Source organism: Osmerus mordax, chromosome 7 (assembly GCF_038355195.1).
Source record: "Osmerus mordax isolate fOsmMor3 chromosome 7, fOsmMor3.pri, whole genome shotgun sequence".
NCBI lineage: Eukaryota > Metazoa > Chordata > Actinopteri > Osmeriformes > Osmeridae > Osmerus > Osmerus mordax.
Window position 1 is genome coordinate 19,191,735 of NC_090056.1, and position 15,851 is coordinate 19,207,585.

General features: G+C 47.1%; 1 protein-coding gene across 1 annotated transcript in view; it reads left to right on the forward strand.

Moving 5' to 3' along the window:
* The window catches only part of phactr3a (phosphatase and actin regulator 3a), a 29,316-nt gene extending 13,700 nt beyond the window's left edge, over positions 1 to 15,616 (forward strand). Inside the window, exons 2-12 of the mRNA XM_067240469.1 lie at positions 2,421 to 2,585; positions 4,092 to 4,256; positions 5,507 to 5,731; positions 6,092 to 6,305; positions 6,687 to 6,925; positions 7,322 to 7,475; positions 13,347 to 13,402; positions 13,919 to 13,980; positions 14,167 to 14,307; positions 14,863 to 14,939; positions 15,420 to 15,616. Of these exons, the coding sequence (XP_067096570.1) occupies positions 2,421 to 2,585; positions 4,092 to 4,256; positions 5,507 to 5,731; positions 6,092 to 6,305; positions 6,687 to 6,925; positions 7,322 to 7,475; positions 13,347 to 13,402; positions 13,919 to 13,980; positions 14,167 to 14,307; positions 14,863 to 14,939; positions 15,420 to 15,435 (1,514 nt within the window). The 3' untranslated portion in view covers positions 15,436 to 15,616. The remainder of the gene's footprint in view (positions 1 to 2,420; positions 2,586 to 4,091; positions 4,257 to 5,506; positions 5,732 to 6,091; positions 6,306 to 6,686; positions 6,926 to 7,321; positions 7,476 to 13,346; positions 13,403 to 13,918; positions 13,981 to 14,166; positions 14,308 to 14,862; positions 14,940 to 15,419) is intronic.
* The last annotated feature ends 235 nt before the right edge of the window (positions 15,617 to 15,851 follow it).

A 15,851-nucleotide genomic window follows, 5' to 3' on the forward strand; every position in this document is an offset into this window, starting at 1 on the left:
GCATCTGGATGTGGTCGCCATGGCAACTACGGTGGGGCCTGAACCCTCCCCCTTCCTCTCCTCCCCCATCCCCTTCTCCCTCTTCCCCTACTCCCCCTTCCCCCCCCCCCCCTCCGCTCTCCTAAGCCTTGCGCTGTTTCTGTGCGCCTGTCGCTGTGTCTTCATGGCTGACCTGAATTCAACTTGCCTGGCTCTGGCTTCGGCTCAGGTTGTGGTTCTGCCTGAGGTTGTTAGTGATGGCGACGCTGGCAGATATGCGCGCGGTCAACTGACCTGTTTTTCTCCTGATTCAGGATCAAACTCCTCCTCCTCTCCCCCAGTCTGTTTCACCCTCCCTCCATCTCCTCCTCTTCCTCTCCCCCAGTCTGTTTCACCCTCCCTCTCCTACTCCTCCTCTCCCCCAGTCTGTTTCACCCTCCCTCTCCTACTCCTCCTCTCCCCCAGTCTGTTTCACCCTCCCTTCATCTCCTCCTCCTCTCCCCCAGTCTGTTTCACCCACCCTCCCTCCATCTCCTCCTCTCCCTCAGTCTGTTTCACCCTCCCTCCCTATCCTCCTCCTCTTCTCCCCCAGTCTGCTTCACCCACCCTCCCTCTCCTCCTCCTCCTCTCCCCCAGTCTGTTTCACCCTCCCTCCATCTCCTCATCCTCCTCTCCCCCAGTCTGTTTCACCCACCCTCTCCTCCTCCTCCTCTCCCCCAGTCTGTTTCACCCTCCCTCTCCTCCTCCTCCTCTCCCCCAGTCTGTTTCACCCTCCCTCCATCTCCTCCTCCTCCTCTCCCCCAGTCTGTTTCACCCACCCTCCCTCCATCTCCTCCTCTCCCTCAGTCTGTTTCACCCTCCCTCCCTCCCTCCCTCTCCTCCTCCTCCTCCTCTCCCCCAGTCTGTTTCACCCTCCCTCCCTCTCCTCCTCCTCCTCCTCTCCCCCAGTCTGTTTCACCCTCCCTCCCTCTCCTCCTCCTCCTCTCCCCCAGTCTATTTCACCCTCCCTCTTCCTCCCAGCCCATGTGCACTGGGAGGAAGAAAGACAGACAGCCTGTGCTGTAGTATTCACATCCCCTACTCCTTGCTCTGCTCCACTCCACCCCAACACAACACACCCATAACCTCAGCAAGCAGAGATCTCAACCCTGCTTCCTTCTCCTGGCCTCCTTTAAATACATCTGAACAGTTAACTCCCACCTCCTGGATGCTCTAGTAGTCATGGCTTTAGTCACAGGGACGTCTTTCCACTCTATTTAGTCTGTTTATGGTCTTTTATATTCATAGGACTCCATTTATGTGGGACAGACACAGCAGTGGAGTAGCTGTGTGTGTGTGCAGGATGAAGCTGTTGTTTGGGACGGTTGCAACCACTGAGTCGTTCAGTGGAACCTGTGTATCTCTTCTGAGGTGAAGATGCTCTTTTCAGAATTGCAATGAAGTTGTTGAGTTGAAAACAAAGCACATGTTCCGTTCTCCCCTGATCCCCTATCTTTCTCACTCTATCTGACACACACACGCGCACATGCAAATCTGCAAACATGCACACCAATTAAATGTCACAAACTCGATTGAAAGATAAACAGGGTGTTTCAGTTGTTTGTCCGGTTGGCTATTCACAAAGTTGGGATGTTAAGTCCCTGAAACAGAAGCCTTTTTTTTTGGCTCCAACGCTGACATTATGCTGCTATCTTGCTGACTAACAGAGTATCAAAAGAAAACGTCTAAACAATGACAGATTAGAGGGTCTGTTGTTCAGAGATGGCTATGCTAATGTTCTCATCCGGGAGACTCTGACGGGTAAAGTCACCTGTTTGTCTCCTGGGAGCTCTGCTTTTTATTCTTTCGAGTCTCAGTCTTCGTCTTTAGGTGCAGCTCAGTGGTAGAGCCACAATAAATTAGTTTTTTTACACCTCTTACACATTTAACGTCTCCGAATATCTGCTCCTTTCTCCTGTAAGACTTTAGGAATTTAGGATAACTGTAAATCATCTCTCTCTCCTCCTATATCTCTCTCTCTGCTCCTATGCCTCTCTCTCCTTCCCTTCCTTGTATGTCATTTTGAATCAATTTGATTGAATAGTTAAATCAGTTCAATTCAATCAAATCATACATGCGCAGTGTGTGCCTCATCACTACAGCATGTTGTAGTCAAAGCTAATCATATGAAATGTTGACCAAAATCAATGGTAATATTTGCATATTTGCTATCCTAATTATTTCTCCCTTTTTTCTTTCCTCTCCTCCTCTCCTCATCTCCTTCCCTACCTCCCTCTGCTATTCTATCCAATTCTCCTCCTCCTTCCCTTTATCCAACGCTTCCTCTTTCTCTTCCCTCAAACTCTTACTCTCCTCTCCCTCCTCCTCTCCCCTTCTCTTCCCTCCATTCTTCTGTGTGTGCGTGTGTGTACGTGCGTCTGTGTGTGTGTGCGTGGCTGCAGTGGAGGTGATGGACCAGCAGAGGGTGCTGCGCACCGGCTGCTTGGTGTCGGGGGTTCACACCCCTCCCATCCGCCGCAATAGCAAGCTGGCCAGTCTGGGACGCATCTTCAAACCCTGGAAGTGGAGGAAAAAGAAAAACGAGAAGCTCAAGCAAAGTTCCACTGGTAAGAGAGAGAGAGAAAGAGAAAGAGACGAGAGAGAAAGGGAGAGAGGGAGAGAAAGAGACAGAGGGAGACAGAGAGGGAGGGAGGGAGGGAGACAGAGAGGGAGGGAGGGAGGGAGGGAGGGAGGGAGGGAGGGAGGGAGGGAGGGAGGGAGGGAGGGAGGGAGGGAGGGAGGGAGGGAGGGAGGGAGGGAGGGAGGGAGGGAGGGAGGGGGAGGAGGTGTAGGGGGAGGGAGCACTACAAATAGATAACACAATATACCTCCTCATCCCCTTCACACACACAAATACACTTCTTTCACTGTCAGTAGTTTTGGTAAGGGTCGAACCATTCAGTAAAGATGAGAGACATCATTTCTCTAAGTAAAGTAAACCCATCACACGTACTTACACAAATGCTTTTTTTTTAATTGTGTGTAATTTTCCCATTGGAGCCAGCTGGGTTAAATTGCATTGAGTGCTTAAATGAAAGTGTAGTGCAGGGTTATGTGGAGAAGCCTGGTGGTAATGGAGTTTACGAACAGAGTTTTTCTGATAATGGGGCCGAACAAGAAGCATCCCGCACGGCTTTTAAGATAATGGAAGCAGGTTATTGAACACCAGTGACTTTCAAGGAGTACCAGGTGCTTTTGTGGCATTTATGGAAGAGGCCACAGTGTGAATTGTGCGTATTGTAGGGTTAGGGTGAGGGTTAGGGTTAGTAATGGAACACATTCCAGCTGTGAATAGTAGACTGTGAAGTTACATTACATTTAGCAGATGCTCTTATCCAGAGCGACTTACAGTAAGTACAGGGACATTCCCCCCAAGGCAAGTAGGGTGAAGTGCCTTGCCCAAGGACACAACGTAATTTGGCATGGCCGGGAATCGAACTGGCAACCTTCAGATTACTAGCCCGACTCCCTAACCGCTCAGCCTCCTGACTCCCTTTTTACCGGAATGATGAGCATTCTGCAGGTTGCATAGAAAGACAGTATTGGGTGTGAGTGAATTCATATAAAACTGATTTGTCACAGAAAGCTCAAGTCAAGTGGCTTTTATTGTCATTTCAATCATAGGCGGAAATCCCAGGGGGGACAGGGGGGGCACGACCCCCTCATCCTGGGAAAAATCACTGTAAACATAACTATGTAATTTCAATAATATTAATAATACGCAATGAAAACGCTTCGCTGATTATGGACACAATGGCGCTTTTTAATGTGCTATGTGTGTTACAGCAGTCATTTTGGTGTCCCCCTCAGGAATTGCTCTTGAGAAAATGTCATATAATTGTCCCCCCCAAAGTTGAAAGCAGATTTTCGCCACCGATTGCAATCATATACCTGCTACAATACACAATGAAACAAAACAACCTTCCTCCTTCCTTCATGTTGCTACATAAAACAGAAAAACAGGAGACAACATAGGGTTAAAGTTACAGTATTATTAACACATGAACAGACTGAGTTCACAGGACCAGATGATCTGAGCGCTCTGTTGTCCTGAGAGTCTGTTCCCTCCACAGACGTCGCCCTGTGCAGCAGCCTCTACTGCCACCACCCCGCTTCCCCCCTACGAGGCTCCTCGGATGGGACCCTACTTTTGGGGGGGTTTGGGGGTCCCCTCAACCCCATCCTCACAGTCAGCAGTGTGGAGTACCTGGGCCCTGAGGAGGAACACCCCTCCACAGGTAAGACAGTTTGACTATGGTACTTCCCACTCCAAAATGACCAATCAGTAGGGTTGTAACAACGAAACATTGGATCTCTCTACAGAAGGGATGGATTGGATGGAAGAGTTGATTATGGTCTGTTTGGCTATAATAGACTGCTTCTATGTATGTTGTATTTTGTTTTTCTCTACATTGATTTGACTGTATAGATTAGTCAAGAGCTATATAAGATGAATATTCAATCAATAGTGCACATGATGTACACTGATAGACAGTATAAGATGAGGAAGGGACCTGCATTGATGTGGACATGATGTGTGAAATCATCTCCACCAGAATCAAATACATTGAACATCTACAAGGGGCTCGCTAAAAATGAATTTGGTTTTCTATATGAAGGTAGTGTTTTGACAGCAATTTCAAGCATTCAAAGCAGTATCCACTAGAGGGCGATATAGGTGTTCATAAACTCCTGTCTGGGTGACATTTTAAAGAGTGACAGCTACGAGAAAGAAAGCCTGGATTAGGATGACCCTAACCGTCAATTCAAAAATTAGGGTTAGGGTTAGGGAAACGGCTGACCTTAACCCTACACCAACAACATGGTTATGGTCAGGTGTAGTAGTAGTGTCAGGATCACGATTAGTTAGAGCCATAACCCAATCCCTAAATCTAACCCTAACCCTAAATTCAAAAATTAGGGTTAGGGTTAGGGAAACGGCTTACCTTAATCCTAAACCAACAACAAGGTTACGGTCAGGTGAGGTAGTAGAGTCAGGACCAGGATTAGTAATTGCCATAATACTAACCCATAATCCCTAAATGTAACCGATAGAATACCTTATTTCATGAAATCACCAAGAAACAACTGACTGAAACAGGCCCAGGAGTTGCTGTTGATGACTGTTACATTGAAATAAATCATGTTGGCACAATGAGATCTGATGAATGTATTGGTTTAGCGTTTTTCATCCAAAACAAGTACTGGGGAAGATTTGAACCCCCACTTAACCACGGAAAAATGCTCTAACCGCTGAGCTATACTTATAGCTGAACCATGGAGTTTGTTTCTCAGGTGGCTGAGCGGTTAGGGAATCGGGCTAGTAATCTGAAGGTTGCCAGTTCGATTCCCGGCCATGTCAAATGACGTTGTGTCCTTGGGCAAGGCACTTCACCCTACTTGCCTCGGGGGGGAATGTCCCTGTACTTACTGTAAGTCGCTCTGGATAAGAGCGTCTGCTAAATGACTAAATGTAAATGTTTCTCAGTGACGTCACCTGCAGAAGAAGGTGAGGTGGTTGAGGATGGAGCAGAGTACCCCGAGGAGACAGATGAGCAGGCGCAGGTGTCACCCCCTGAGGGGGACATGACGGAGGGGGTCCCAGAGGGCGGGGGCGAGGGCGAGGATGGACAGGAAGAGGAAGTGCCTCTGGCTGGGATTCCACTTCCTCCTGGACCTGGAAAAATGCTGCCTCAGCTGGTCTGTGGAGAAGGTGGGTTGGGATGCGCATGCGTGTTGAAACGCATTTTCTCATACATTTTCGGATGTTCTCATATTTCGCTTGCTTTGCTGTTTTGTTTTATTGATATTGTGTGATTTTAATTAGTGTTAGTTGTTATTTTGTTATTTTGTGTGGACCCCAGGAAGACTTGCAAACACTTATTTTAGTAAGCTTATGGGGATCCACACTGTCCTGTATTATGCTTACGCACGCACACACCCATAATCAAACCCAGCCCATAGAGGTAGCACCACACCACCAGTATGCTTAGCTGTATCAAACCATATACAAAAGCCACATTCACACCAGTAAAGAATAAACTGTCCTTTTTTCTATTCATCTCCCCATCAGACACAGGTCCAGCACCTGTACCCAACCACCTACCCACCTCCTTCCTGCCCAAGGAGCCCCCCAGGGGCCCCCCTGACAGCCTGGCTCCCATGACCCTGCGAGGGCCCCCCTCAGGATCCCCTCACATAGGCAATATGATGCACCCTCCCATGCCCCCTAGCTGCATCATGGAAGAACTACAACGAGCCTTTGCCTCCATGAACAGACAGGAGAGGTGAGAGCCGTGATCCCATCCAACCCACTGCACACCCAACCCAACCCAATTCAGTTCCCCAGTCCAACATCCCCTGACTGTCTGTCAACTGGACTCAACCTGTCTCATTACCTCAAGTCCTTACAAACCCTTGCAGTGTTCCGTCTTCCAGTCCTGTTTTCAATCCATCCTGGTGAATGGGGTTAAGACAACGTCATACACTACAGTCTAACCCCATCCCTTGACTCCCATGTCAACAGACATTCTGACCTTCACCACCCCCCCTACCTCACAGTGTTAACTCTCCATGTCGCCCTCCTCCTCCTCCCACATCCTCCCCTTCTACGCCCTTCCCTTCTCCTCCTCTCCTCCCCTCCAACTCCTCCCTCCCTCCTTCCCCAGCGTGCATGAGGGGTTGGAGCCAAGCTCGCTCCCCCGGAGGCGCTCTGACGGGCGTCTCTCTCGCTCCTGCAGCTCAGAGAGGGAGGCGTCGGCGGCCGGGCCGGGGGACTGGGCCCAGCTGGCGGAGAGGAAGAAGGAGGCGGAGGAAAACAAGGAGAACATGAGGCTGGACCAGTGCTTCTCCAACACCTCGGGCCTCCCCAACGACATGGACGACTGGAACGACTCCGTCATCTCCGGTGGGTCCCCTCCGAGCTCCGCCATTGGTCCCAGAGTACGACTGATTAATTTTAGTCATGTGACCAGTCATGTGACCAGTTCAGCTGTTTTGGCTGTGTACAGTGCACAAACAAAGTTACAGATAAGATCTTTTTGGATAATTTGCACATCTGTTTGCCATTAAAATAATAGTTTTCTTTAATCATGTTGCCCATTGGGATAACCAGTTTTATCATGAAAATACAGTACCAGTCAAAAGTTTTGACATATTTTCCCATTATACCTGTTTGATTGCCATCACTGATTATTATTAAACACACAATTGTGTGTGTTTGTGTGTATGTATGTGTGAGAACATGTGTGTGGGTTTGTACTTGTGTGCGCTTGTGTGCGCTTGTGTTGGTGTGTGGACGCAGGCACGCTGCCTCGCAGGTTAAGAAAGGAGCTGCTGTCTGTGAAACTAAGAAACCGTCCCAGCAAGCAGGAACTGGAAGACAGAAACATCTTCCCAGCTCGCAGTGACCAGGAGCGCCAGGAAATACGTCAGCAGATCGAGATGAAGCTGGCCAAGTGAGTCTTGACCTTTTCATGAATCAACTACCTCTCCTCTCTACCTGTTAGTCTCATCCCTAATGCTGTGTCATGACTAAGCCTCTCACAAGTTATAAATGGGCTTCGACTTCCATATTATTATTTATATTTTGACAATTTTCACCGACCCTGAAATTGTGAGTTGTAGAACAACGTGCTGTAGTAGATTTAAGTACTAAAAAGTAGCCTTGAACACAAACTCCCATAGTTGCTCTGGGGAACGTACAGTACTGCTAATCGATAGGATATGTGGTTCATTTCGAGTGATTGGTTGGGGAGAGAAGACAGCTGGCTTTCCAACAGCATCAGAGCTGTTGATAACCGTCCCGGGGTTATATAACATAGACAGCACTAGTAAGGCTGGTGGAATTAGAGAGGAGGGGAGAAAGACAATCACATGTAAACAGGATTATCCGCTTGTATCACACTGGCCTGATTTGTGATGGTTGAGCTGGGTTTGTTGCCTATATCCAGTTTGCTGGGCTAGCGATCCTGCTCCTTAATAATAAATAATAATACATTTTATTTTCCAAGGCACCTTTCTCGGCACTCAAGGACACCGTACAGAGGTACAAAAAACATTAAAAGCAGCTGAAAAATAAGCAATACAACAACATTAAAAACAACAGAAGGAAGCAGTGCAAATGACATTAAGTGGAATAAGCAGTAGTAAAGAGATGTGTTTTGAGCTGTGATGTGAAATGGGGAAATAAATCTATATTTCTAATTTGGGGTGGTAATGAGTTCCAGAGACGGGGAGCAGAGTGTCTGAATGCTCTACTCCCCATGGTGGTGAGACGGGCAAAGGGGACAGACAGGTGTATGGAGGAAGAGGATCTGAGGGAGCAGGAGGTAGTGGGACCCTGGAGGAGATCAGACAAATATGGGGGGTGGGGTTGTGGATGGCCTTGAATGTAAACAGGAGGATCTTGAATTGTATGCGAAACTGGACCAGGAGCCAGTGGAGCTGTTGAAGGACAGGAGTGATGTGGTGGATAGAGGGGGTGCACACAGTTCCTTGTGTGTAGGGGGTGTTTTATTCCACACAGCAGTTGAAGCAGCTGATATAACTTTACCCTTGTGTTATCTTCGGGTCATTGTGACCCCCCACGTGTTGTGACAACTTTACCTCATACAAAAATAAAGTGAAGCATTTTCTTTTAACCGTCGGGCTGTCTCACACCCCCTACAGCACGAAGGTAAAAGAAAAATGCTTTTTATTTGTTTTTGTATTGGGTAAACGTCACAGCACAACGATGGGTCGTTGTGAACCTTCGGGTCATTGTGACCCGAAGGCAGCACAAGGGTTAACCAAGTTCCCTGATAAGTCCCTTATTAGAGGAGCGACTCGATGACCTGAGTGGTCCAACACCCTAGATCACGCAAAGAATGCCGTACAGCTTCTGCACACTAACGCATTGTTGTGGCAACATGCTCAGAGGGGTTATCTCCAAGACACTGTACGTGAGGAAAAATGGCTGAAACTTTCACCAGGAGGGTTAGAAATACAAACAGAAGCTCCCGGAATAGACATGAACTGGACTGGGGGCAGGCTCCAGGGTCTGGTAATGTTTACACGCTAAAATCTTCCCTCGGCCACGACAAGTACGGAACATCTTGCTTTTTTGAAATATTCCGGCCACGTTGTTGCATTGTAACGTACAGTATTCTGGGTTCTCTCTTCACATTGACGTGTCGAGCTGGAGGTCACCATTGTGTTGCGTAACCCTCGGGGTCGTAACTCACGGGTGAGAGCCGCCCCGTATCCCGGAGAGAGATCTATGGCTGAGGCTGTCAAAGACTCCCAGGAATGATCACTTCGTGCCCGGACATTCTCAGTTCGGCTGTGAACTCAGGAGAGGCAACCCCCCCCCCCCCACCACCCCCCCAGCGCCCAGCCTGGTGGTTCGTCAACAAGCGGCCATTAATTACAGACGCCTGTAAACAAACATCTTATGTAAAGCAGAGCAGACAGCTTGACTCCAGCTTGTGTAAGAGAGTTCTGGGGAGAGCGATGTGGAGGGGAATCTCCTCCTAGCACAGATCTGAGTCCTCATCAGGAGCTACAGAAGCTAGCAGTCAGGAAGCTACCAAGATGACTGGTTCCCCTGAACTTCGGAGTCTTGGAAGAAGCTAATAATAGGTTCTGTTGAGTTGGCGTAACTGTGAGGAGTTGGTGGTTCCGGATGGATAAAAACCCCAGCAGAATTGATCCGCCCTTCATATTTCCTAGTTCCTGTTGTTATATTATGCAGAGCACAAATTGGCAGTTGCTTAGTAATAATAACCCACTCAATAGGCAATTAAACAACTGAGAGCTATTCGCCCTTATGCCAACCGATGCAGCTTCTCCGAGTCACGGTTATCTCCGGACAAACGCCAGACTGTCTGGGATGTTATGGACGTCAACATTTCCACTCGGATGTGAACAAATAAGGGAACACGCACTCCTGTCTCACAGTGCCAACAGTAGTAGTGGTAGTGTGCGAGCCTGTTCCCCATGCTCTGCATTTTGGTGACACACTGCACTGTTTCTAGCGAAAAGGGAAAGCCTGGCTATTTTTAGCCTGGAAAGATGGTGAGTAGGAGGGCAGCTTAGCGGAGGAGTGAAGCCCATTTCCCCTGGGTACCCTTACTGAATCACAGTCCATCTCCTCCTCCCGCCTCCCCAAGGAAGCCTTTCCGAAGCTTAAGATCGAATTTCCCTTCGTCCAGGCTCAGAGTGAAATCGCTGGTGTTGCTGCAGAGCAAGCAGAAGAAGCCACTCTGACCGTTCACCGATAATGACACCTCGCCCGCCCGTTGTTAGCGCTGTGTAGAATGACCTATCTATCTATAGAGCTTTATGCTGCCTGGGCGTTATTCGATTGCTATTCTTAGCCACAAAGACTGTTGAATAATACATTTTTGGTGCACTCCTCTCTCTCTCTCTCTCTCTCTCGGTCTTCGTTTACCCTCCTCCACACAATGTGTTGCGGGGGTGTGAGAGCAAAGAGGGAGAGGAGGGGCAAGAGAGGGAGGGAGGGATGGATGGAGAGAGAAGGATGGAGGGAAGAGTTAAGAGAGGGATATAGATTTGGAGGAAGGGAGAAAAGGATGAAGAGAGGAAGGGAGGGAAGGAAGTAGAAAAGGAGGGAGTGAGGGATGGAGATATGGAGGGCGAAAAGGATGGAGAGAGGAAGGGAGGGATGGAAGGATAATGAGGGGAGGGATGGAGGGAGACAAGGATGCAGAGAGGAAGGTGGGAGGGAAGCATAAAGGGAGGGATGGAGAGAGGTAGGGAGTTGGTACAAGGCTATAGAAGGCTTCTCTGAGGAGCTTACTGGGTTATCGTGACCATTAGGGGCAGCGTGTTCTTTCTTCTTCTTTGTGTGGCGCTGCAGCTCGCCGGAGGAGAAGAAGAACGACGGAACACCCGCTGATGCCCAAAAGAGCCTCTCTCTTTCTTCGAAAGGGTTGGATAACAATGTCCGGCTTTATCTTCATCCTGGTATAATTTTAGATAGAGAGAGAACACAGGAGAAAGTCTGCAGACAATGCTGTGCATCAGTGTTCAAACTATAGGAAATACTGTTAAATACAAGAAAATTCATTTCTGCACATTACATTAGTACAAAATGATCGTGCCAACATTGTAGTTCAGTTTACATCTGCTCTCCAGTTACAATTTTGGACAGTGGAGACTGTGTGGGATATATAATCTAACCTTTAAAGTTAATAATAACATGCTAGCCCCTCACATTCACACAGCAACTGGTGATCTGCAACACTGGCTGTTGATTGGCTGGTGAGTACTGTAGTAAGGGACCCCGTGGAATATTCCATTGTCTTTCCAGGGGAGGAACTGTTGTTGCTAGGCAACTTGGCGACCAGGTCAATAATGTGGACGAAAACATCGATTCATGGGACTGATTCTATAATTTAATCAGCTCAAAACAAAACACCATATATGTAGGAAAACTCCTGTCTCAGTTTAGAGTAAAGGAAATGTTTAATGGAAAATTACGTGTTTTGGGTCATTTTGTTGTAGGTCATTATCAGGGAAGTATTTAATTCTCTAATGGCACAAAATGTCTGATTTTGATCAGATGCCAGATTCTATCACATTATTTCAGTTAAAGGGTAGGCTATTTTTTTGTTGTTGCATAATGCAGAATAATCTTATTTAATTTTTAAAAATCGTAAAGTCATGTGTTCTGGACATGCAGCAACTGACGATACTGGAGTGTATCGTCAGTTGCTGCATGTCCAGTGTTTTATCCCTTTGTTTCATTTATGAGTAAAATTCCTCTAGGGACATCCAGCTGTTGAATTATTCCACGCTAGTTCTAGTCAAGCTTGTGTGCTAATTTGCCAGGGCTGACTGCAGTCCCTTGTTTACTCTCTGTTTGTTATGGGTTGAAATGATCTACAAGTCTTTCAGTGGATTTACCAAGTTTCACTACATTTCTGTGGGCGTTGTTATACAAGATATTCACTCATTATTAGTAATGATCCATAAAAAGCAGGATAATTTAAATATAAAGTAATTTAATATATGTATCACTCTTATTACAATTATTTCCAACTACCTTTTCTAAGTAGCATACACCAAACTGTTGACGAAAACGGTGTATGCTACTCTTGCGCTTTTCAATCATCGATAACGGTGTCTTAAAATAGACGTTTGGTCTTTGCCGTATGAATAAATCACATTTCAGAAAAGGTTGGCACTGCTTGACTGCCCAGTTGTGGAACTGCCCATCATGCCCGACCAAGCTGGTCACATGTGCCGTACCGTTTGTGTCTGATGAGCTTAGTTGAGCTCTCCTCAGTGTCTGGGTGTCTGTGACCTAACTTTAATCCCATCTATAAAGACTCCTGGGTGAGCTCTGGACTCTGAAGTAGGGGTGTGGGACAGGGACGCGTGCTGTGAGGTTGCATAGTACATTTCAACATTTCCCTTTATCTTATTGCCCGGACGGTTGCAGAACACAGTGTGGACCCTACGGTTAAGATCCAGGATGAGCCTGACATTTATAATTGATATCACGACTTTGAAATGGTCACGTAGCCTCCTCACGTAACTCCTAAAGTGAACGGCATCTGATTTATCTGTACCTCTCAGACACGGTTTGATGTTCAGGGAACAGAATTGCTAAGAATTAAGCGAAGCATTGCAACAATAACCTCATTACACTCTCCGAAGTACCTTGTTTTTCTCGAAAACCTAATTATCAAGGAACATACCGTAGCCTAGGCTTTCACAGAAAATGATAACATACTGGATTTGTAAACGATCGTCTGAAATGTAAAAGTGATGATGCGACGTGAGAAATGTTATTGTCTTTGTAGCCAGAAGCATAACGAAGTCGGGGATGCCTTCTGCGCCTTATTGGGAAACAAACGCACCGCCCACCTAATAAATTATGCATACAGGAGTGCTGTAGGAAGGCGCGCCCAAGCTGGGAATCACGACTGTTCAAAAGCCTGTGTAGTGCACAGTGGACAGCAGACTAGAACGCAGACGCTGCAACCGGCAACGTATCGGGCTTCTGTTTACATGCTATGTTATGAAGTCTACCGCTGGTATTTTTCACATTGAACATTATTTAGTAGGCTAAGTATTCTCCGAGGAGAATATTATACGAAAGGACATTCGAGACTCGTAACTTTAAGTGGCATCCAGATGTGTGGAGCGCCTCTACCGAAGCATCATAGTCGGGGTTTGGACGCGAGATGGAGACACTCGGGGTTCCCTTCTAGAACAAGCAAAGTGACGAGAATACAGCCGTTGTAACAGTCCTCTGGGTACAAGAACAACTTGAATCCCAAAATGGTCCAAAACGTAGTTTTGGTGTTTTTTCGCAGGCGGCTTAGCCAAAGACCGAACGTTGAGGAGTTGGAAAGCCGGAATATCCTGAAACGTAAGTTTTGTCTCTTCATACGGTTGTCTCCATAACCGAAATATCCTGATCTAGATTCTTTATTTTTACTTGAATCATGAGAGATGTATGTGCAGCTACCAAACCAGTCCAACAGATAATGCATAAATAATAGCCATACGGTAGCCTACTGAAGCCTATGTCTCTTCTGAATCTTAGACTAGGTGAGTGGATCCACTCTCATCTAGTCTAAGATTCAGAAGAGACACATGAACGAACATTGTCTTGTGCCCCGTAACCAACTGGGACCTGCTTCACCGAATGCTTTGTAAAACAGAGAGACTGTCAACAATACAGATGATATACTTAGACAAGCAATAACCCCCCCCCCCCCCCCCACCAAAAAAAAAAAACTATTCTAAAACATAATTAAATATCCCAGTAAAATTGCTAAAGTCAATTTATAATTTATGACTGCATCCTGGGGACCAACTGAAAGGGTATGAATGAAAGCTCATCTTTTTCTTTTACTAATTGTTTCCTTCTTTTTTTATTTAGAGAGAAATGACCAGCTGGAGCAAGAGGAGAGACGAGAGATCAAACAGAGACTAAACAGAAAGGTACATCATCTTACCTGATTTAATTAAAAACATTTCACATTAAAAGGTCCAAAAACCTCCTGTCCCAAATATGACTGCATTGGTGTTGTCTAGCATGGCCCAGCTGTGCATCTATGGTCCTGTTTGATCCTAAAACATGAATACGTCGGTACACAAGTACTTATCCCTGTTCACTGTGCTTTCCAGCTCAACCAGCGACCGACTGTGGACGAGCTGAGGGACAGGAAGATTCTGATCCGTTTCAGTGACTACGTGGAGGTGGCTAAGGCCCAGGACTACGACAGGAGAGCAGACAAGCCATGGACACGTCTCTCAGCAGCTGACAAGGTGTGTGTGTGACTCCTATAGTGTGTGTGTTCAAGAAAGTGACAAAGAAGGTTTGTCATTAGAAGTAAAAAATAAATACAAAATACATGTTTTACCCTGGAATGTGCAATGTTGAAATGTGCTTCCTGGGGTTTTCATGTCTGGGTGGAGCAGCACCCCTAAATGAAAACCCTTGGGCAGCAGATTTCTAAATGTCACATTCCTCACAAATTAAAATCAGAACCTGTCTTCAGTCATAGCTTAGCATTGCTTCATCCAAACAAATGGTTTTTGTTTACGCAACACAGGAAATTCCATAGCGGGCTGAGAGAGACTACCATCACCACCCACCTCAGTAGCATAATATAAATGGTCACAGAAAATCCTCCCTTTAGCTACATCTGGTCCTTTGTGTTCTCATCTTGGTGGATAAGACCTTGATGTAATCTCTGGGGCTGTTTACTTCGTGTCTTGCTGTTGTCACCTTGCCGTCTGAAGGACGGTGATTGTGTGCGTGCATGCGAGGGGGACTGTACAGTTAATGCTCTAACTCTCGCTTTCCTTTCTCTCCCGTAGGCGGCGATCCGAAAAGAGCTGAACGAGTTCAAAAGCACCGAGATGGAGGTGCACGCTTCGAGCAAGCACCTAACAAGGTCAGTGTCTTGGCCAAGTGTACGTGCGTGAAGAACGTGTGTGTGTTTGGGGTGTGCCCATGCTTGCCTACGTGCGTGTTTTGAATGCGTGCTTCTATTCTCGGCTGCAGCATGCTATTTATAGCCCTCCTTGTTCAGGCATAGGAGCCCAGCAGGCTGCTATTTATAGACGTTCCTAAAAGGCGGGGGAGGGTTTCTCCCCGGGAGACGTGACGTTGCCGGAGCGAAACGTAATAAAAGTCATGTTGTCATTGGTCTTAGCAAGGTCCTTAAGGTGATTTGTAACGGTAACCCACAGATAGTGGAGTCTTTTTCACCCCTGCCAACACACTTCAACTGGCTGTGGCTAAAAATAGCCTTGCAGCATTGATGAATAGCAGCAATCATAACTGGTTGTGATTACAAAGGCACCTTCTGCACACCGGTCCTCATCACCTCTTCTCCCCTCCCTTCTCTCCTCCCTTTTCTCTTTGTCTACAGGTTCCACCGGCCATAAAAAAAGGAGCTTCTTCTGTGAAGAAACGCTGAGGTGTACCGGCTGTGTCTGCGGTGCTAGAAGCTGCCTGGAGGAGAATATTCCAAGTACCCACAGCTGCTGTCTTTGTGAGGATGGGAGAGTGTGTGTGTGCGTGCGTGCGGAGGACCCTTAAATCTTCCATCAGCCCCGATCATCATCGAGGGAGAGGGGCGACGGAGGGGAGAGGGGGGCGTCTGGAGGTGAATCTGAGAGGCCATGTCTCTGCTGTGAGAGGTGCCTGAATGAGCAAGACTCGGACTGGATGATCACACTCTTCCTCTGTGGTTGAGAGAGGCGCTGCACGGAGGAGACGACGAAGAAAACAAAACAATCTTGTCAGTTGGTGTTGTTTTTAATTTTTTTTTGTTTAATGAACGGACTCCTTTTGGAAAAGG